This window comes from Manacus candei, unplaced genomic scaffold (genome assembly GCF_025592945.1).
Source record: "Manacus candei isolate 608988 ecotype Guabito, Panama unplaced genomic scaffold, ASM2559294v1 h1tg000130l, whole genome shotgun sequence".
In the NCBI taxonomy this organism is placed as follows: Eukaryota; Metazoa; Chordata; class Aves; order Passeriformes; family Pipridae; genus Manacus; species Manacus candei.
Window position 1 is genome coordinate 98,849 of NW_026138178.1, and position 21,878 is coordinate 120,726.

Genomic DNA, 21,878 nt, shown 5'->3' on the forward strand with positions numbered 1-21,878 from the left:
ACTCTTCATGATGCTCAAAGATTGTTGTTAATTGTCCAAACAAACAAACAAACAAACTTCTATAGTCATTCCAAGAGTTAGGGTTGTGATACTAGGAGGTACTGCTTGGAGTTTTCTTTTAGAAGGTACAGATCCTGTGTGACTTAAACAATGGCTCCTACCTACAGAACAGCTGTTGGCCCTGCAACAGCTTGTCAGAAGGCAGCTTGATGCTGATTACATTGAACCATCTCAGAATCCTTTAATTACCCCTGTGTTTGTGATAAAGAAAAAAAAAAAATCTGTGAAATGAAAACCTTTGCATGATCTCAGACAGGTTGGTGCAGTCATGGTTAGTAAGCATTGGCTTACTGACCCCTTCTGTGCTTTCTGCTGAATAACCCATTGTTATTATTGATTTGACAGGTTATCTTCTCACAATCCAGTTAGATCCCAGTGATAGAGAAAAGATGTGCATTTTTAGTTCCATCTATTATTCGTGCAGAACCTTATGAGTGTTACCCATAGAAAACCCTCTCCCATGGAATGAAAGGCTTTTCTATAATTTGTCAGTGGTTTATGTTTCCAATGCAATTTTCTGACTGTCTTTGTTGTCATTATATAGATGATATTTCTGCTAGCTGTAGCCACTGAGGATCAGCTGGGTGTGTTGGACGCTGAAACCAGAAAGAGTCTACAATTCTTTGGCCTAGTAGTTGCTCCTGACACGGTGCAGTGAAAAGTACCCTGGAAATATTTAGGGTTCATGTACACAAAAAGCAGTCATTTCTCAACCAGTTATGCCAAGTCTTAATTTTCAAGCGTTGTTTGTACTCTAAAGAACTCCTTTGCAGAGGATTGTTCCAGCAAGTTTCCTATGCTTCGATCCAGTGCAGTTTCACAGTTTTTTACCTCTTTTACAGTTTTGGGAAAAACACACTGTGCTTGGCCAAAAGCCTCCTTTAAGCTGATGGTCTTGTGGTCCCTGTGGGAGCTGGGGACGGAGCGCAGCGTGCAGGTGTGGACCTTGTCCTTCTCACAGTAGCATTCCAGCAGTTTACTGTACTGGGGGATTTCCTCTCAGCCAAAACCTGGGCACCACAGAGCCCCACCAGGACGTAGTTTTTTCTGAGTGTTCTTTGTGCTGTGCTTACTCAGGTGGGCTTGGCACAGGGAGGCCTTGCAGGTCAGGCAAGTCTTCATGGCTGGATGGGGGCCTTTGAGGTAAAGGCAGAGTGGGCACTGGGAAGGGCCCTGCTGGCATATTTCTGTTCCTTCTGTATGCACTCCTTGCAGAAGCTGTGACCGCACCCCAGGGACATGGGGTTCCTGTAAATGTCCAGGCAGATGGGGCATGTCAGTTCATCCTCCAGCCTGGCCTCAGCACCCACCTCGGCCATGTTGCCTGAGCCTCGTGACAGGGCTGAGAGCAAGGAGGAGGGCACTGGTGAGAAACTGAGAGCACAGCATACAGAAGCCTTCAGATGTCGATTTAGCTTAATTCATTCTATTGCTCGCTCAGTTGTTGTCTCTTGTCCGGATTGTCGCTGTGCTTGTGGTGTCTATTTTAGTACTAACCCTCGAGGTCTTACTCTGGCAAAAGATCCCCAAGAGTTAGATTTAATGGGATCACTGTCTGTACAAAACACAAGTGGTAATGGGACTCAAACCTGTTTTATGTTGGGATTATTTCAATCTAGATTAAGTGTTTATCAAAGCCACGACTTGTCCAGCTGGCACAAACTGCCTAGCCTGTACACAAAAGAACTGTAGAGCCTGAGTGAAACAGTAGAACACACAAAGAAAGTAACAGTAACAACTAGTCCTATAGACTCGTGGCTTCAATCTATTTTTGGTTCTATGTCTGAATAAGTTTTAAGTTTTGTTAAAGAAAAGCCTATGATGGTTGTTGACAATTGTTGTAATTTTAGTAATAGTTCATATTGTTTTTTCTTGTATTGTTAAATGTGTAAGTGCTATAACAGAGAAAACATTGTTGGCCCAGAATAAAAAACGGGGGTATTTGTAGGGAATTGGCTATAGAACACGGCTTGCCTAGGCCATGGGAACATCTTAGATAGCAAGGTTACAGTGCCCTTGTAACCTGTTAGCTGGCTGGTAAACAGGACATTGTGATTAGCAAAACAAAAAGGAGCTGAGTACCACCTGTGTCAACAAAGAAATGAGAGAGAGGTGAGATCAACATTTAAGCAGCTTAGCTTTTGCAATATGTATGAAGTAATTATAAAGCATATATTAAGCTGTTAGCAATGATCAATAAACAAAGCTTGCTGATTCTCATATTGAGCGTCTCATTCTTCCCTCGTCCTACAGGATCCAACATCTCCTGCCTTGGCCTGGCCCCCTCTCAGCTCAGCACTGACCCCTTTGCAAATGGGGCATTGTCTTGGTGCCATTGCAGGGGGATGTCCTGCCCCAGTGTCCCAGTGTTCCTTTAATTCCCAGAGGCCCTGCAGTGTCCCAGTGGCCCCTTGATTCCATGACCTTCGGAAACACCTCAGGGTTCCTTTGGTTCCATGAGGCCCCCATGTCCCAAAGGCCTCTGGATTCCAGGAATTCCGCAGTGTCACAAGGTTCCTTTTTTTCCATAGGGCCCTGCAGTGTCCCAATTGTGCCTTGATTCCAGGAGTATCCAAATTCTCCCGGGGTTCCTTTGGTCTCAGGAGGTCCCGCAGTGTCCCAGCGGCCCCTTCATTCCAGGCAAGCCCAGGGAGACGAAGCCAAAGACGGAGCCCTGACCCCGTCAGCATCTTGGGGGGCGGGGGGGCAGGACCTGGGAAACGGCTGGGAAGGGACTGGGATGGACTGGGATGGACTGGGACACCAGGATACACGGGGACCAGGACTGGGACCCAGCAGGACCCCCCGGGAGCAGGATCTGAGCACACTGGGACCCTCCAGGACCAGAACTGGGGCAACAGGGATCATACTGGGAGCAACTGGGACCACACCGAGGGCTACTGGGAGCAACTGGAGGCCACATAGGATATAGTGGGAGTGCCTTGGAGTCACTGGGATCATACTGGTGGAAACTGGAATGTTACTGGGGCATCTGGGAGTGACTGGGAAGGACTAGGAGCATGCTGAGGGCTCTACTGGGATATCCTGGGAGTGTCTGCAACCATGGTGGGGGTGACTGGGACCATACTGGGAGTGACTGGGACTACGTGAAGGGGAATTAGGACCGGGCTGGGGGCAACTGGAAGGAACTGTGAGTGACTGGATCTACAGTAGAAGCAACTGGGATTGACTGGGACTGTCAGGAGGGAGGACTGGGATCATACTTGGAGTGACTGGGTCTGTGCTAGGGGCAACTGGGAGCAACTGGGACCATGATGGGGACAACTGGGATCATCCTGGGATCACGGTGGGAGAAGCTTGGCCCATGCTGGGAGCAACTGAGACCACACTGAGGGTGACTGGGGTCATCCTGAGATCATAGCAGGAGTGAGTGGGATCATGCAGGAGGTGATTGGGATCATACTGGGAGCAACTGGGAGTGCACTGGGGATGACTGGAAGTGGCTGTGAGCAACTGGGATCATGCTGGAAGCTTCTGGGGGCAACTGGGAATGAGTGGGACCACATGGAGGAAAGTGGGAGCAACTGGGAGAGACCAGGAGTGACTGGGATCATCCTGGGACTGACTGGGCGCTGAATGCGAAAAATCAGTCCGAGAAACTGCTCAGAGACTTTTTTATCTTTAAGCAGCAAGGTATTTGTTTATTCAACGTTGGGAGCAAGCCAGCTGGCGCTGGACAAACTTGCTCGAAGGCTTCACACAAAATCAGCATTTTTATGCAATCTTCAGCTGGGATTAAATGCATATTCAAGTGATTACAACATCTCTCGATGCATATTAATAACAGGCGGAGTAGAGGTGGAGCTCAGGCGGGGCTTGGGGCGGTGTTTCTCTTGGCCCTCAATCCTGAGGGTACTTCCACTCTTCCTCCATGGCTCTGGGGGCTTCAACTCATCTTCCTCAGCTTGACCTTCCTTCTCTTCCATTCTTCTTGACCCGCTCACTGAGGCTTGGAAAAAGCCCTGGCTCCCGGCCTATTCCTCCTATTCCAATGTCTCCCTGATCCTGCTGTCTCTCTAATTTATCCCCTCTAGGCCTAGGACATGTTCCTGTACTATTCTCTGAAGCTTTGCTCCAGTCAGTAGAACAGAACGAGCACAGATGGTCTTGGATGTTGGTAGCTTGTTAGCAGGCCCCAATTTCTTAGTTAACTCTTTTGGGCCTGGCCTCCTGTTTCCCCAGGGACACAGCCCGGGCCCGGCTGTTCCCATTCCCATTCCACGGGTTTGCATTCCTGTCCCAGGTGTTCCCATCCCATTCTAGTTGTTCCCATCCCATTCCCGGTGTCCCCATTCCCATTTCAGGAGTTCCCATTCCCATTCAAAGTGTTCCCATTCCCATTCCATGTGTTCCAATTCCCTTTCCATGTGTTCCATCCCATTTTAGGTGTCCCCATTCCCATTCCTATTGTCGCTCCTCCCATTCCTGGTGTTCCCATCCCACTCCTGTTTTCCCCATTCCCAGTTCTTGGTGTTCCCATTCATATTCCAGGGGTCTCCATTCCCATTCCTATTGTCCCCATTCCCATTCCAGGTGTTCCCATCCCACCTCTGTTTTCCCTATTCCCATTCCAGGTGTTCCCATTCTCATTCCAGGTGTCCCCCTGCCAATTCCTGGTGTGCTCAGTCTGCTCCCAATGTTCCCATTCCCATTCCAGGTGTCCCCATTCCAATCCCAGGTGATCCCATTCCCATTCCTGGTGTCCCCAACCTGCTCCCGATGTTCCCATTCCCATTCCCAATGTTCCCATTCCCATTCCAGGTGTCCCCATTCCCATTCCTGGTGGTTCCATTCCCATTCCTGGTGTCCCCATTCCCATTCCAGGCGTTTCCATTCCCATTCCAGGTGTTCCCATTCCCATTCCTGGTGTTTCCATTCCCATTCCTGGTGTCCCCATTCGCATTCCAGGTTTTCCCACTCCAGGTGTTTCCATTCCAGTTCCAGGTGTCCCCATTTCCATTCCAGGTGTTCCCATTCCAATTCCAGGTGTCTCCATTCCAATTCCTGGTGTTCCCATTCCCATTCCTGGTGTCCCCATTTCCATTCCAGGTGTTCCCATTCCCATTACTAGTGTTCCCATTCCAGGTGTCTCCATTCCAATTCCAGGTGTCCCCATTTCCATTCCAGGTGTTCCTATTCCCATTCCAGGTGTTCCCACTCCAGGTGTCCCCATTCCAGTTCCAGGTGTCCCCATTTCCATTCCTGGTGTCCCCATTTCCATTCCAGGTGTTCCCATTCCCATTCCTGGTGTCCCAATTTCCATTCCTGGTGTTCCCATTCCCATTCCAGGTGTTCCCATTCCCATTCCAGGTGTTTCCATTCCCATTCCTGGTGTCCCCATTCCCATTCCAGGTGTTCCTATTCCCATTCCAGGTGTTCCCACTCCAGGTGTTTCCATTCCAGTTCCAGGTGTTCCCATTCCCATTCCTGCTGTCCCCATTTACATTCCAGGTGTTCCCATTCCAATTCCAGGTGTCTCCATTCCAATTCCAGGTGTCCCCATTTCCATTCCTGGTGTTCCCATTTCCATTCCAGGTGTTCCCATTCCCATTCCAGGTGTTTCCATTCCCATTCCTGCTGCCCCCATTCCTATTCCAGGTGTTCCTATTCCCATTCCAGGTGTTTCCATTCCAGTTCCAGGTGTTCCCATTCCCATTCCAGGTGTTCCTTCTCCATTCCACGTGTCCCCATTCCCATTCCTGCTGGCCCCATTCCCATTCCTGCTGCCCCCAGTTTGCTCCCAATGTCCCCATTCCCATTCCAGGTGTTCCCATTTCCATTCCTGGTGTTCCCATCCCATTGCTATTGTCCCCATCCCATTCCTGATGTCTCCATTCCCATTCCAGGCATTCTCATTCCCATTCCAGGTATTCCATCCCATTCTAGGTGTCACCGCTGTCATTTCCCCTGCTGGTTTACCTTTAAACCAGCACACCAGGGCTGTGCCCAACGGGGGTCCCTGTGGATCATCCAACGCGGGTCCTCCCATGGCTGATGGAGTTGGAGCAGCGGCCGAAGCTCTTCCCGCAGTCGGGGCACTCGGGGCTTCTCTTACCGGTGGGTCCGTTGGTGGGAGGTCAAGGAAGAGCTCTGCCTGAAGCTCTTCCCACACTCCCCACACTTGTGAGGCCTCTCCGTGATGTGGATGCGAAGGTGGGTGTAGAGGGTGGAGCTGTCCCACATTCCCTACACGTGTAGGGCTGTTCCCCAGTGGGGATGTGCTGGTGGCTGAGCAGCTTGGTGCTTGTGCTGAAGCTCTTCCCACATTCCAAGCACTTGTAGGGCCATTCCCTGGTGTGGATGCAACGGTGTTTGCAAAGGCTGGAGCTGTCCCTGAAGCTCTTCCCACACTCTGCACACGTGTAGGGCCATTCCCACTGTGGATCATCTGGTGTCCGAGCAGGTGGGAGCTCTGTTTGAAGCTCTTCCCACACTCCCCACACGTGTAGGGCCGTTCCCCAGTGTGGATGTGCTGGTGCCTCAGGAGGTTGGATCTCTTCCTGAAGCTCTTCCCACATTCCAAGCACCTGAAGGGTTTCTCCCTGCTGGGAGGCTGCTCAGGGACCACCAGCTCGCAGCTCCGCCTCAAGCTCCGGCCGCCTTCCCGGCACACGCTGGCTCTTTCCTCCTCACAGCCCCCTGGGCTGGCTTTGGAGCCCCTCCTGCGGGGGTATCTCCGGCCCTTTTCCTCCCCGCTGCCTTCCTGCGCCGGGGAGCCCTTCAAAACGGCCTCTCCCACCAGGCTCTGCCGGGGGGATTTGTCCTCCGCGCTCTCCGGCCTCACCTCGGGGCCTGGGGCAGGAACCAACAAGGACACGCAGGGGATTTGCCTCTGGCCCACAGGGAAGTCCAAGGACATCCCCCCAACTCCGGCCCCACCAGGACGGCCACAAAAGACAAAAGACCCACCCAAAGGGGCACTGACTTCCTCCTCACCTGCCTGGGGGGCCCAAGGCATCTTCCTCTTCCTCGCAGCCTCCTCCTCCATCTGCCCAATCTTTGGGAAGCAGAAATCCTGATGGGAAGGGGGAAAACAAGGGGTGAGTGCGTTGCCTTGGGAGTTCCTCGTGCCCAAGTGCAGCTCTAGGACTCACCGGGCATCTTGTGTCCATAAAAACCCCCAAAACACCAACATTCAGCCCAAAATCCCCTCCCAGGAGTTCCCCCTCTCTGCTCTCTGGGGTTAGGGGGGTCCCCCCTGTCTGGCCTGATGGCACTTCTGCCTGCATTGGGGGTCCCCCTTCTCCAGGCTGCCGGGGGTCCCGCGGCTCCGGGGGGTTCCCACTCTCCGGGGTCCCCTTGAGTGTTGCTAGGGGGGTCCCAGGGCTCACTTCTCCCCACTCTGCCTCCCGGGGCCGGCCGGCCCTCCTCTCTCGGCTCCCACCCTCGCAAACCTCTTGGCGCTCTCGGCTCCCACCCCGCCTCAAGGCCCCCCCTCCTCTCCACACTCCAAGGCCTTCCCCCTCTCCGGGACCCCCGCTTAAGGGGCCCGGCGCTCCCTCTCTGCTCCCCCCCCTCCAGCATTCCGGGGGTCCCCCAGCTCCGGGATCGCCCCTCTCCGCTCTCCCCACTCCGCGGCTACCGGGGTTCCCCCCCGGCTCTCACGGGGCCTCCAAACCGCTCTCGCCCCCCCTGCCATTGCCCAGCCACCGCCAGGACCTTTTGGCTGCTCTTCTTTGTGCTCCCGCTCGGCTCCTCCCTCGGCTGGGCCGCCGCTTTTGGCGGGTTTCCTCCTCCGGGATCCGCCCCCTGCAGCCCTTCCCCCCCTGGACCAGCCCCCTTGGGCCCCCCTTGGGCCCCCCTTGGGCCCCCCTTGCCCAATAAGTCTGATTATACAGGCAAGCAATTGATTTTAACCCACAAAACCCAAATGTATAACCCAGCACCCTGGGGCATGAACAAAGTGGTTTTCCTTGGGTCCCTCCCCGAGTCCAAAGTAAAGGGAGAGGGGAAAAAAACCTGCTGGTGGGAGAGCTGTTGCAGTCTGGTCAGAAGTGGTGATTGCAGTCCAGTTGAGGGTGGTGGTCTCAGTCTGGTTGAGAGTGCTGAGCTGCAGCCTTCCTGTGGATACCACGAGTGGTGGAAAGGTTCTGAAACTCCAGGTTTATATATTCTCCAGTTCAGGCAGGAATGGTCAGTCGTTCCCTCAGAGCGGGGAATTCCATAAAAGGATGCTTAGTTCTTCCCTCAGAGCGGGGAATTCCATAAAAGGATATGAGGGTTCTCTGAGCGGGGAATTCCATAAAAGGATGCTCAGTTCGTTCCCTCTGAGCGGGGAATTCCATAAAAGGATATGAGGATTCTCAGAGCGGGGAATTCCATAAAAGGGTATGAGGACAGGGACACCCCCCCCCCCTCGTAGCCCCCCCTCCTCCACCCCCGAGAACAGTTTCTGGGAAAATGGCATGGAAGGCCATAGAATACACACTTTTGGGCTACACCCATCCAGTGAGGAATCGGTCCCAGCTGTTCTAACTAGGACACTGTGTCCCTCATTGCTGCCATCATCATCATCATCGGCCTCATGGCAGTCGGTGTCTGGAAGCTCCGATCCGGTAACTCCCGGGATGGGGGTCGGCAAGGGGCACGGATCCGCCCGGCAGCATTCCGGGGATCCTGTGCCACGGGTGCTGATCCCACTTTCTTTTCATAGGGAAATAGGAATAGAGACATTGGGGACAGGGATGGGGACATTAGGGACATTAGGGATGGGGACACTGGGAGCAGGTTGGGGACAGCAGGAATGGGCATGGGAACTCCAGGAATGGGAATGGGGACATTGGGAGCAGGTTGGAGTCACCAGGAATGGGAATTAGTACACCGGGAATGGGAATGGGGACATGGGAGACCAGGATAGGGATAGTGGGGACAGGAACAGAGACACTGGGAGCAGGTTGGCACAGTAGAAAGTGGGAATGGGGACAGGGATGGGAACCCCAGGAACTGGAATGGGGACAGGGATGGGAACCCCAGGAATGGGAATGGGGACAGGGATGGGAACCCCAGGAATGGGAATAGGGACAGGGTTGGGAACGTGTCTCTCCAGGAGTTGGTTCAATCCAAAGGTCGGTCCCTGGCTCGAGGCCACGGGAAGCCCCTTCTTTGGGAATGTCTGGGAACCAGGTGTCAGAGGTTTGAAAAGAGGTGTTGGAATTGTTTCCCAGTGTCCCCCCATTCCCATCTGTGTCTCCCGGGATGGGGTGGGTTGGAGCGGAGCCGCAGGCGCTGGGCAGGGGCAGTGGGGGGAGGGCGGCTCTCGGGGACACCGCGGTGGCCGCGGGGAGGGCGGGGGGTCCTTTGTTCGGGGGCTTTTGGGGTTTGTCCGGGACCAGACAGAGCGGGAGCTGATTTTGGCCACCTTGTTCTCTTTTCCTGACAGGAAGTTTTTTCCCCCACAGGACACCTCGTGGAGAACGACCGAGAGAGAGAGAGAGAGCCTGACCCATCTGGGAGCGAGGTGTTCTGCTCTGGGGACTGCCCTGGGAAAAGGGACTCCTTCACTGCTGGCTGCGAGCACACGGGGCTGAGAGAGCTTTGAACTGCCGGGACAGTTTCTCCCCCCACCTGGGGATTTGGGACTTTGTTTTGTTTCTTCTGAAAGTTTTTGGTTGCACCATTTGTTGTTTATTCAGATTTTGTTAATAAAAAGTTGTTTCTTTTCCTTTTCCGCACTTCCACCTGAAGTCTCTTAATTTCTAAGTTGTAATCTTGTTTAATCAGGACGCAGTGCCCTCAGGGGGAGGAGGAGGAAAGGAGACCAAGAGGTGCCATGGCCAATCAAACTGCAGAGGAACAACCTGTGCCAGTAGCAGCTGCCCCTCTACAGAAGAAATCCAAGACCAAATCAACTCAGTTAGTGAGGGATGAAGGGGAAGCAGAGCCCTCAGAACAGGAGCAAGAGGCAGGACCAGAGATAATCACCAGATCCCCATCCCAGATGAGCTGTGAGAGATGTGAAAAGATTTCAGCCTCCAACTGGGAGAGCCCCTGCTGACCTGGCTGCTCCAGTGCTGGGATATCATGGCCCAGCATATGGAACTAGGTGGGGGTGCAGCCAAGCAACTGGGATCCCTGTCCTGGGATGTTGGGATTGACCAGGGGATTGGGAAGAGGACAGAGAGGGGATGAGAGCTGGGTACAGGCTTGGGAATTGCCAGGAGGGCTTTTGAAAGGAGCGTAGGGGAAAGGGATGTCTAAGAACAAGTCCCTTAGGAGAGGGAAGCAGAGAGGCTGTGTTTTCACCCCAACACAAAGGTCTGCAGGGCAGAGCAGAGAATATGCCCACAGAAGATTCTTGTGCGCCCGTCTTTGCAGTTCTGACAGGCACTTCTTGTCACAGCCTGTCCTCTCCATTCCAGAATAGGCCCTGGCAACCAAAGAACCAACACCCCACACCATAGTGCAGAACAACCCATGTGCTTTGGGCCCTTTTGTTGTCCTATCCATTCTGACCCATCCTCTCCATTCCGGAATAGCCTCTGGAAACCAAAGAACCAAGCCCCCCCCATGTGACAGTTCAACTCCACCCGTGTGCCAAGGGCTCCTTTGTGGTGTCACAGCCTGTCCTCTCCATTCTGGAATAGCCCCTGGAAACCAAAGAACCAACACCTCACACCCCCACAGTGCAGCCCCACCTGTCTGCCACGGGACTCTTTGGGATGTCACGGCCTTTCCCCCAGGAAAGAAAGCCTGGAACCTTCGGGTTTCACATGCAGTTGGGGGGCCACCCTGGGCACTCCATGGGCAGCAAGAGCTTTCTGTCCTGGCCCTTTTTGTCTGGCAGGAATCTTCAGGTGTGTTCAGTTTGGGCAGTCAGACTGGCAATTTCAGCGCAGGGCTCCTGCAAGTGAACGACAGCCCTTCCCTCCAGGAAAGAAACCCCTTACCCTCGGTCTCTTCTCCTGTTCCTTAAAACACAACCTGCAGGGGAGCTTTCTGGGGTCTCTTCTCTTGGGAATCGGGAAGACAGACCCGCTCCCATGTTTAACACCTCAGGCAAAACCACCCTTTGAACACCTTTCCCAACCCTCCCTAACCTTTCCCAAAGCCCAGATTTTACAGGTGTCCTGTAATTCTGGCCCAATCTCACCCAAGCCCACAAACCATGACAGAAACCTCTCAGCCTCACGCTGCCTCCTTCCCATTGCTGTGCCTGATGTGCAGGCAAAAGGCCTTAAAATCAAGTACCCAAAATTCATGGCCTGTTCTTTTTCCCACAAAAGAAGGCGTGGTGAACTCCCCAGACCAGGGAACTGGAAGATCTCCCCAAAACTCCTTTGGTACACGCTGCAGGGCCAACGATTCCTCTGCTCTGCCCTGTCGGCGCTGCTTTGTCTCATCTGGGTCCCCAGAAACCGTCAGCGAAAGCCGGGGAATAAAATCTCTGAGCAGTTGGTTGGGTTCCAGAGGTGACCCGACTTCATTCAGCACCGAAGGGACACAGGAATTGCTCTCTTAAACCTGTACATCAGTTCTCAAAACTTTTAACTCTTTTTACATTTTAGCAAACAAAGGAATTCCTGTCCATTGGTTTACCAGTTCTCTCCAGGAATTCTTCTTCTCTCTTCTATTGGCTCTGGATTTCTCACTTTGCATGATGCTTAGCCCACAGTTTTTGTCCTTTTCTTGTCTTTTCCCTAGATAGGGAGAGCCTCAGTAACTGTCTGTGTTAGTTTTGCCTTCATTTCTGGTTTCTCTAAGGGCCTTTGTGGTTTAGAAATTCTGCCTTCTTGGTGTCCAGGTCTCAAAAATAGATTTCTCTGCCAGGTCTCTGACCAGTAAGGTATTCCGGGCTCTAAACTTTTACTTTGTTTTCCTAACAAATGACCATGGCCCAGAACTTGTCCATCATCCATTGTCTCTTGCCCCCATTCAATCTCCTGCCAGCAGTTTCTCCCCACTGCTGGGTGGGCTCCTTTGTCAAGCACTAGAACTTGTTGGGTAACAGGCCCAGTCCTGTTGCCTATTTTTCGTGGGGATCTGCAGGAGGGCATTGAGTCTTCCAGGAGCAAATTGGCAGAGGACCCCAAGCTGGTTTGCAGTGTGGATGTGCTGGAGGGCAGGAAGGCTGTGCAGAGGGACCTGGACAGGCTGGACCTCTGGGCCGAGCCCGTGGGCATGAGGTTCAAGAGTGCCTTTGGTGCCTTTGGGGCCTGTGGCCACAATAACCCCCTGCAGCTCCAGGCCGGGGGCAGAGGAGTTGCAAAGGGTCCCCGTGGGAGAGGCCCTGGGGGTGCTGGTGGACAGAGGCTGAACCTGAGCCAGCGGGTGCCCGGGTGGGCAAGAAGGCCAAGGGCAGGCTGGCCTGGATCAGAAAGAGTGTGGCAGCAGGAGCAGGGCAGGGATTCTTCTGCTGGACTGGGCACTGGTGAGGCCACCCCTGGAGTGCTGTGTCCAGCTCTGGGCCCCTCAATTCAGGGAGAACCTTGAGGGGCTGCAGTGGGTGGAGAGCAGGGCAATGGAGCTGGGCAAGGGTCTGCAGTGTATGGCCTGTGAGGAGCAGCTGAGGGAGCTGGGCTTCTCCAACCTGGAGAAGAGGAGGCTTGGGTCTGACCTTCTCCCTGTCCACAACTTCCTGACAGGAGGCTGGAGCCAGGTGGGGGTCAGCCCCTTCTCCGAGGCAACAGGCGACAGGACAAGAGGACACGAGGACCTGCCTGTCAGGGGCTGTTTGTCAGGGACAGGAGCAGGACTTTTTGGAGAGAAAGAGGGATTATGTCTTGAAATGGGCTGCCCAGGGAGGTGGTGGAGTCAGCGTCCCTGGAGGTGTTTAAGCAAAGACTGGCCATGGCACTGAGTGCCGTGCTCTGCTTGACGTGCTGGGGATGGGGCGTAGGCTGGACGCCGGTTGATCTCACAAGTCTCTGCCAAGCTCAGGGACTCTGGGCTTCTGTGCCACCCCAGCCTTTGGGGACAGCGTGCTGGTGGCTCAGAGGCTCCGTCCTTGCCTTGCCTTGCCCATCTCCTGGCTACCAGGCAAGGGCCTTGTGACATCAGAGCCTCTGTGGAACAGCGCGGGGGCTGAAAAGTGTCAGTGCTGCGTCCCCGTGCCCAGAGCCTGGGCAGAAGTCGGCTGGCAGGGACGGGCAGAGACTGTGCAGAGGTGTCAGCTCGTCCCGCAGCAGCACCATGCCCAGCCAGGGCATCTCCTGGCTCCTCAGGCTCTGGGTGCTCCTGCTCTTGCCTGGCCCACTGGAGCCTTGCAGCCGTGCCACAGGTGCCATTGCTGAGAACCGGGGTTTGCCTTGGATGGCCCCTTGCCAGAAAAGGCAGGAGAGGCTGGAGAGAGGGGAAGGAGGGGGGTCAGGCCGCTGGGATGGTGCCGGCGGGCCGTGAGCCCGAAGCCAGCAAGGCCTTGGGCCCACACGGTGTCAGGGGAGGACTGAGAGCCCCCAGGGAGGAGGAAAGCTGGGCAGGCCCCAAGGCTCCTGGGCCTCTTCCTTGGCAGCCCTTTGGCCAAGGCCCCGAGGCAGAGGTGGGGCTCAGCCCCTGCCCAGCAATGGGGCACAGGCTGAGCCCCAGGGACACCAGACCCAGGCGGCCTGAGCTCTTCTTCCTGCAGCGTCTGCCTGGGGCAGCCCAGCCAGGCCTGAGTCTCTGCAGGAGAGGCCAAGCCCAGCCAGAGAGGGCTCAGCCCTCTGAGGCTGCACTCACTGCAAAGGGAACAAAACATTGGCCCAGAGGACATCCTGCCCCCAAATGGAGAACTGGAAAGGTCAAGAATAAAAAAGTCACCCCCCTCCATTCTTCAAGAAATGTTCAGACCTCTTTCCTAAAAGCATCCAGGACTCGGGTCACCCAGTTTTCTCTCTGACAAGGCTTTGCAGGGGCTGCTTGGGAAAGGGAAGCCCTGGGGCCCCAGTGCCGATGGTGGGGCTGCACTCTGGGGGGGTCGGCCTTTGGCTCTTGGCTTCCAGGGGCCCCCAGGAGTCAGTGAGCCGGGCTGGGGACGAGGGGCAGGACTGGCTGGGATTGCCTCTGGGGCCTGGCCCAGAAAATGGAAGTGTCCCCATGGGGGCAGCTGGAAAGGGCCCAGGAAGGAAATGCTGCCCCAGCGCAGGCTGTGGCAGTGGGGAGTGTGCAGGGGGAGGAGGCTGGGCCAGAGCAGGGCTGGGCAAGAAGGGCCAAGCCGCGGGTGGGTTCTCCCCCGGCCCCCAGGGCCCAGCCCCTGATGGGAGGGCCTTGGGCAGGGCCTGGGGCGACTGCAGGAACCTCCGAGGCAGCCCAAGGGCCGTGCTTTTGGCAGCTGGGTTGACAGGCCCAGCTCTCTGCAAGAGAAGTTGAGGGCTCTGAGCCAGAGAGGGGCTGAGAGCCGGGTCCAGGCTTGGGAATTGCCAGGAGGGGAAAGGGATGTCTAAGAACAAGTCCCTCAGGAGAGGGAAGCAGAGAGGCTGTGTTTTCACCCCAGCACAAGAGTCTGCAGGGCAGAGCAGAGAATATCCCCCACGTGAGATTGTTGTGCATCCCTCCTTGCAGTTGTGACAGGCACTTCTCTTCAAAGGTCGTTCTGTGAGCATCTTCTTGTTCTTTGCAGGTGGGATGCAAGCGGTGGGTGGGCCTTTGGCACTGGAGGGACAACGAGCAAGGTGAGCATTTTCCTGCCAGTGTGAATCAGATGTTAATTCTGGTGGGCTGTATCCTTGGTGAATCTAAGCACATCCCTTGACATTTGGGTTTTTTCCGGGTGGTTCGCAACCTGAGAAGCATCAGCAGAGTGGGAAGGAGGTCCCTGCAGTCAGAGGTCAGTGTAAAGGAAGCTGAGAGGGGAGCTTTGGTGAGAATGTTGCCCTCTGAGGGGATCCGTCAGTGTGTGCCTTTGTCTCTGTGATGCTGAAAAACCCAGTCCAAAGAACTGCTCAGAGACTTTGGATCTTTGAGCAGCAAAGGGATTTATTGCCGACGTCGGCAGCGAGCGTGGTTCGCACCACAGAGAACTTGGTCGAGAGTTTCACACAATATTGGGGTTGTATACAATTTTCATATATGATTAAATACGATAAATCATATTCATCTGATCACAACATCTATCTGTGCATATTAATAATGGGCAAAGCTCAGGCAGAGCTCAGGTGGAGCTTCTCTTGGCCCTCAGTTCTGGGAGGGGTTTAGGTGAGTCTGGGGTCTCTGCTCCTCTCCATCAGTCCCCAGTGTCCCCATCCTGGTCCCTCATGTTCCCACTCCATTCCTGCTGTTCCCATTCCCAGTGTTCCTATTCCCAGTGTTCCCATCCCATTCCTGATGTCCCCGTTCCCAGTCCCTGGTATCTCCAACCTGCTGCCAATGTCCCTGTTCCCTTTCCTGGTGTTGCCATCCCAGTTGCTGCTGTCCCCAGGCTGCTCCCAGTGTCCCCAGCGTGGTCCTCCAGGTCCCCATTCCCATTCCTGGTGTCCCCATTCCCATTCCTGGTGTCCCCATTCCCATTCCTAGACTTCCCAACCCAGTTCTGTTTTCCCCATTCCCATTCCTGGTGTCCCCATTCCCATTCCTGATGTTCCCATCCCAGCTCTGTTTTCCGCATTCCCATTTTCGTGGGTCCCCATTCCCAGTTTCTGCTGTCCCCAACCTGCTCCCCATGTCTCCATTGCTATTCCTGCAATCTCCACCCCATTCCTGATGACCCCAGCCTGTTCCAGTGTCCCCAACCTTCTCCTGGTCATCCCATCCTGCTCCTGGTGTCCCCATCCCTTTCCCCATTGTCTCCTGGTGTTCCCATTTCCATTCCTGATGTCTGCAACCTACTCCCAGTGTCCCCATCCCTGTCCGCAATGTCCCCATCCCAGTCCCAACGTCCCCATTCCAAATCCTGGTGTCCCCAACCTGCTCCCAGTGTCCCTATCCCACCCCCGCCGTCCCCATTCGCCGTCCCCATTCCCATTCCTGGTTCCCACAGAGGAACTGCCGGATGCCAGAGGAGGAGCCAGGATTTCTTGCCCAAAGCAGGAGATTTTCACACCCAAATTAAAGCCTCAGGAATAATTGTGGTCCTGGGTTTCACACAGGAAAAAGCAGGAAGTTGATCCATGGGGAAGAGCCGCAGGGGGGCCGGGGTGGGTGGGAGCAGCGGGATGAGCTCTGCCAGCAGCTCCTGCCTTTCCGCAGGGAGAGGGAAGGGGTGGATCCAGCTCCAGGATCACTCAGGCCGTGATTCCTGCTGGGATGAGAGTGGGGAAAGGAGTCACCATGTCCCTGTTCCCATCCCAGGGGATGGATCTGGCTGTGGAGCCCAGGGAGAGTAGGAACTGCTCCGGATTCCCACCTGATCCTGCTCCGTCCATCCCACCCCAATCCCATTCCATCCATCCCACCCCAATCCCACTCCAGAATCCAGCCCTGATCCCAGTCCACAATTCCACCTGATCCCACTCTGGAATCCTGCCCTGAGCTGCAATCCCCTTCCAATCCCACTCCAGCCATTAGGCCCCCATTCCCCTCTGGAATCCCGGCATCCATCCTGGGATCCCTGCACAGAGGATCTGGATCCACACACGCTGCTGGGGCTCACTGGTGGGCGCGGGGTCGTATCCATTCCCCTCCCTCTTCCCTATGGAAAGAAAGTGGGATCAGCACCCGTGGCACAGGATCCCCGGAATGCTGCCGGGCGGATCCGTGCCCCTTGCCGGCCCCCATCCCGGGAGTTACCGGATCGGAGCTTCCAGACACCGACTGCCACGAGGCCGATGATGATGATGATGATGGCAGCGATGACGGACACAGTGTCCTAGTTAGAACAGCTGGGACCGATTCCTCACTGGATGGGTGTAGCCCAAAAGTGTGTATTCTATGGCCTTCCATGCCATTTTCCCAAAAACTGCTGTCGGGGGGGGGGGGGGGACTGCGAGGTGGGGGGGGTGTCCCTGTCCTCATACCCTTTTATGGAATTCCCCGCTCTGACAATCCTCATATCCTTTTATAAAATTCCCCGCTCTGAGGGAAGAACTAAGCATCCTTTTATGGAATTCCCCGCTCTGAGGGAACGACTGACCATTCCTGCCTGAACTGGAGAATATATAAACCTGGAGTTTCAGAACCTTTCCACCACTCGTGGGATCCAGAGGAAGGCTGCAGCTCACCACTCTCAACCAGACTGAGACCACCACCCTCAACTGGACTGCAATCACCACTTCTGACCAGACTGCAACAGCTCTCCCACCAGCAGGTTTTTTTTCCCTCTCCCTTTACTTTGGACTCGGGGGGGGCCCAAGGAAAACCACTTTGTTCATGCCCCAGGGTGCTGGGTTATACATTTGGGTTTTGTGGATGAAAACCAAATTGCTTGTCTGTATAATCAGACTTATTGGGCAAGGGGGGCCCAAGGGGGGCCCAAGGGGGCTGGTCCAGGGGGGGAAGGGCTGCAGGGGGCGGATCCCGGAGGAGGAAACCCGCCAAAAGCGGCGGCCCAGCCGAGGGAGGAGCCGAGCGGGAGCACAAAGAAGAGCAGCCAAAAGGTCCTGGCGGTGGCTGGGCAATGGCGAGGGGGGCGAGAGCGGTTTGGGGGCCCCCGTGAGAGCCGGGGGGGAACCCCGGTAGCCGCGGAGTGGGGAGAGCGGAGAGGGGCGATCCCGGAGCTGGGGGACCCCCGGAATGCTGGAGGGGGGGGAGCAGAGAGGGAGCGCCGGGCCCCTTAAGCGGGGGTCCTGGAGAGGGGGAAGGCCTTGGAGTGTGGAGAGGAGGGGGGGCCTTGAGGCGGGGTGGGAGCCGAGAGCGCCAAGAGGTTTGCGAGGGTGGGAGCCGAGAGAGGAGGGCCGGCCGGCCCCGGGAGGCAGAGTGGGGAGAAGTGAGCCCTGGGACCCCCCTGGCCACAGTAAAGGGGACCCCGGAGAGTGGGAACCCCCCGGAGCCGCGGGACCCCCGGCAGCCCGGAGAAGGGGGACCCCCAATGCAGGCAGAAGTGCCATCAGGCCAGACAGGGGGGACCCCCCTAACCCCAGAGAGCAGAGAGGGGGAACTCCTGGGAGGGGATTTTGGGCTGAATGTTGGTGTTTTGGGGGTTTTTATGGGCACAGGATGCCCGGTGAGTCCTAGAGCTGGACTTGGGCAGGAGAAACTCCCAAGGCAACGCGCTCACCCCTTGTTTTTCTCCCCCCCGGCGGTCGGGGCCGTGCTGTTGGTTGCCGATCCCGGCCGGCTGAGCCAAGAGCCCGGCCACGTGTGCGGGGCCCGATCCGCTCCCTGCTCTCGTTGCCCCGGGGCAGCCTCTGGTGTCCCCTCGGCTGTGGGGGCGTTTTGTTGGCTCGGGCACAGGCGGCCTTTGTGCGGGGCGGTTTGCCGGGGGGCTGCTGGGGGTCCCCGGGGGGTGTTTTGGGGCGGTGTCGGGGTGGGTTGTGGGCAGAGCCCCGTGGGTGGTCGGGGGGCTGCGGGTCCCCCCCTTGTTGGGGGTTGGTGTTGGTGGGTGAGGCCCCGGCGGCTCCATTGTGAGGCCGGTGTGGGCGGGGGGGGCTGGTCTGGGGGAGCCGGAGGGAGCCGAGGCAGCGGGTTTGGGGAACCCTTGGGAGAGCCGGGGGTGGGGGGAGGAAGGGCGGGAGCCCCGGAGTGTGGAGAGCGGAGCGGGGCGATGGCGGAGCTGGGGGACCCCCGGCAGGCTGGAGGGGGGAGCAGGGAGAGGGAGGAGCCCCGGGAGGCTGCAAGGGGGGTCCCGGAGAAAGGGGAGCCTGGGCAGTGGGGACCCCTGGGATCCCCGGGCCAAGAAAGTGGAGAAGACGGAGAGGGGGAATGTCTGGGAATCCGGCCCCCTGAAGCAGAGAGTGAGGGGAGAAGGGTCCCCTGAGACCCCCAAAAGCCCCGGCACCCCTAAGCGGGACCCCCAGCAGCCCAGAGAGGGGAGAGCCCAGAAGGTAAAGGTGCAGAGACGAGAGAGGGGGAACTTCTGGGAGGGTTTTTTGGGGCTGAATGTTCATATTTTGGAGTATATTTTTTGCTGACTCTTGATCTTTTGCAAATTTGCGGGGAGTTTGTGAGGGTTTTTTTTCCCAAATCTTGTTGTTTTCTTTTTTTCTGGGCTGAATGTTGGTGTTTTGGAGGTTTTTCAGGGACACAGGATGCCTGGTGAGTTCCAGAGATGGACTTGGGCAACACACTCACCCCCTTTCCCCCACCCCCTAGCAGGATTTCTGCTTCCCAAAGCTTGGGCGGATGGAGGAGGAGGCTGCGAGGAAGAGGAAGATGCCTTGGGCCCCCCAGGCAGGTGAGGAGGAAGTCAGTGCCCCTTTGGGTGGGTCTTTTGTCTTTTGTGGCCGTCCTGCCGGGGCCGGAGTTGGGGGGATGTCCTTGGGCTTCCCTGTGGGCCGGAGGCAAATCCCCTGCGTGTCCTTGTTGGTTCCTGCCCCAGGCCCCGAGGTGAGGCCGGAGAGCGCGGAGGACAAATCCCCCCGGCAGAGCCTGGTGGGAGAGGCCGTTTTGAAGGGCTCCCCGGCGCAGGAAGGCAGCGGGGAGGAAAAGGGCCGGAGATGCCCCCGCAGGAGGGGCTCCAAAGCCAGCCCAGGGGGCTGTGAGGAGGAAAGAGCCAGTGTGTGCCGGGAAGGCGGCCGGAGCTTGAGGCGGAGCTGCGAGCTGGTGGTCCCTGAGCAGCCTCCCAGCAGGGAGAAACCCTTCAGCTGCTTGGAATGTGGGAAGAGCTTCAGCAAGAGCACTGACCTCCTCAAGCACCAGCACATCCACAGTGGAGAACGGCCCTACACGTGTGGGGAGTGTGGGAAGAGCTTCAGTCAGAGCTCCCACCTGCTCCGACACCAGGTGATCCACACTGGGGAAAAGCCCTACACGTGTGGGAAATGTGGGAACAGCTTCAGCCAGAAGTCCTGCCTGATCCGCCACCAGATCCTCCACACTGGAGAACAACCTTACACCTGTGGGGAATGTGGGAAGAGCTTCAACCGGAGAGGCAGCCTCCACACCCACCTGGGCCTGCACTCCAGGGAACAGCCCTGCAAGTGTTTGGAATGTGGGAAGAGCTTCAGCCAGAGCTCTGGACTGCTCCAGCACCAGAAGATCCACAGTGGGGAACGGCCCTACCAGTGCCCCAAGTGTGGGAAGAGGTTTAGGATCAGCTCCCATCTCCTCATGCATGAGCAGATACACACGGGGGAGAGGCCCTTCCGCTGCAGCGACTGCGGGAAGGGCTTCAAACGCAACTCCCACCTCGTCATCCACCGTCGCATCCACACCGGGAAGAGGCCCTACAAGTGTGACGAGTGTGAGAGGAGCTTCACCCACAGCTCTGCCTTGACCTACCACCAACGGACCCACCAGTAAGGGAAGCCCCAAGTGCCCCGACTGCGGGAAGAGCTTCGGCTGCTGCTCCAACTCCATCAGCCATGGGAGGACCCGCGTTGGATGATCCACAGGGACCCCCGTTGGGCACAGACCTGGTGACCCACGTTCCAGGTGATCCATGTTGGGCACAGACCTGGTGACCAACATTCTAGGTTATCCATGTTGGGCACAGACCTGGTGACCCACGTTCCTGGTGACCCACATTCCAGGTGATCCATGTTGGGCACAGACCTGGTGACCCATATTCCAGGTGATCCAAGCTGAGCAGTGTACTGGGGCCTCGGGGATAATGTATTTAAGGAGGAAAAAGTCCTTGTGCAGATGGAATTGGGTGCAGAGAGGAGCAGAGTGGGAATAGGGGAGAGGAACAGCTCTGCAGACCCCCAGGGCAGTGCAGGAGGAGGGGCAGGAGGTGCTCCAGGCCTGGAGCTGAGATTCCCCTGCAGCCCAAGGAGGAGCCCACGGCGGAGCAGGGGATGCCCACAAAGAAGGATGTGAGCCCGTGGGAAGCCCGTGCTGGAGCAGAGTCCCTGCAGCTGCTGCGGCCCCAGAGAGCTCCAAGGGTCTCATCAGCATTGCTGGTTGTGGGGCCACACAGAGGGGCTTTAGGCACAGGAATTGTCCTTCCTGGCCCTAATGCAGGTCTGTGACTTTCTCTGAAATTTGGAGAACAAAAATAGGATTCCACTTGGGTTGTTCTTCAGGCTGTTCATTAAAAAAGCAGGAGCTCGTTGTCTCAAGGACTTGCACAGCTCCCAGGGGTTTTCAGTCCCAGCCCCCCAGGTCACCCCCCAAGGTGCTGGACGGCCCTTCAGACCCACCTGAGCCCACCCCCCGTGTGCCCACCCTTGGCAGGGCAGCTCGGGGAGCCCCTGGGACAGGGGATGGTGCCTCTGGACCTGCCTCCCAAGGGGCTTCTGCCACCCCTGGGGGGCACAGAGGGGACAGGGGCACCCTCAGCTCCTCCTGCCACGAGCTGAGCTGGGACAACAGCCCGAGCTCCCAAGGCCTGGGCAGGTCCTGCTCCATCCTGGGGCTTTGCCTGGATGCTCCTGTGCTCCTCAAATAAAACCACAAAAAGCTCATAATCCCCCAAGGGCCCAGCAGTCACAGCTCTCCTCAGCAAAGCAAAACTGGTTCCATAGGAGTGATTTGTGGAATATTTATAAGGAAAAAAAGTCAAAAAACCAGACCAAGGATCAAGTGACAGAGACTAAAATACCTGTGGATGCTGCTGTTGAGTCACTGGCAACTGCAAAGTGTTTCTATACTTACTAAAACTATATAACCCCCCCCATCAATGCCCAGCAGGTGTTGTTGGCATCACTAGTGTAAATAAAATTATTACCAGGCTGGTACTTCCCCAGGTAAATATTTTCCAGGTGAGAACCCTCTGTCTGTGTTTGCAAAGGGAAGACTCCGAAGGATGATTTTTTTCCTGTCCCAATGCTTGAATTTTTATAAGGTTTAATTGATGCCGTGTTTTGTTCCTGTCCCCAAGACCCAAATTCCTCCGGGTGGGGCAGCCC

At 56.3% G+C, this 21,878-nt stretch overlaps 1 protein-coding gene and 1 long non-coding RNA gene across 6 annotated transcripts in view; one reads left to right on the forward strand and one right to left on the reverse strand.

The window, feature by feature from the left end:
• LOC127462538 (uncharacterized) overlaps positions 1-16,813 on the reverse strand; it is a 51,202-nt gene extending 34,389 nt beyond the window's left edge. Inside the window, exons 1-2 of the long non-coding RNA XR_007900476.1 lie at positions 16,720-16,813; positions 16,583-16,621 (exon numbers count right to left, since the gene is read on the reverse strand). This is a non-coding gene — a long non-coding RNA (uncharacterized LOC127462538). The remainder of the gene's footprint in view (positions 1-16,582; positions 16,622-16,719) is intronic.
• The window catches only part of LOC127462534 (zinc finger protein 239-like), a 53,097-nt gene extending 32,179 nt beyond the window's left edge, over positions 1-20,918 (forward strand). Inside the window, exons 1-3 of one of the 5 annotated variants that reach the window (XM_051771188.1) lie at positions 17,076-17,525; positions 19,183-20,542; positions 20,600-20,918. In XM_051771188.1, coding sequence (XP_051627148.1) covers positions 19,210-20,328 — 1,119 coding nt within the window. In that variant the 5' untranslated portion in view covers positions 17,076-17,525; positions 19,183-19,209 and the 3' untranslated portion in view covers positions 20,329-20,542; positions 20,600-20,918. The other 4 variants (XM_051771189.1, XM_051771190.1, XM_051771186.1 and 1 more) reach the window with 4 other exon arrangements.
• Positions 20,919-21,878: the final 960 nt, after the last annotated feature.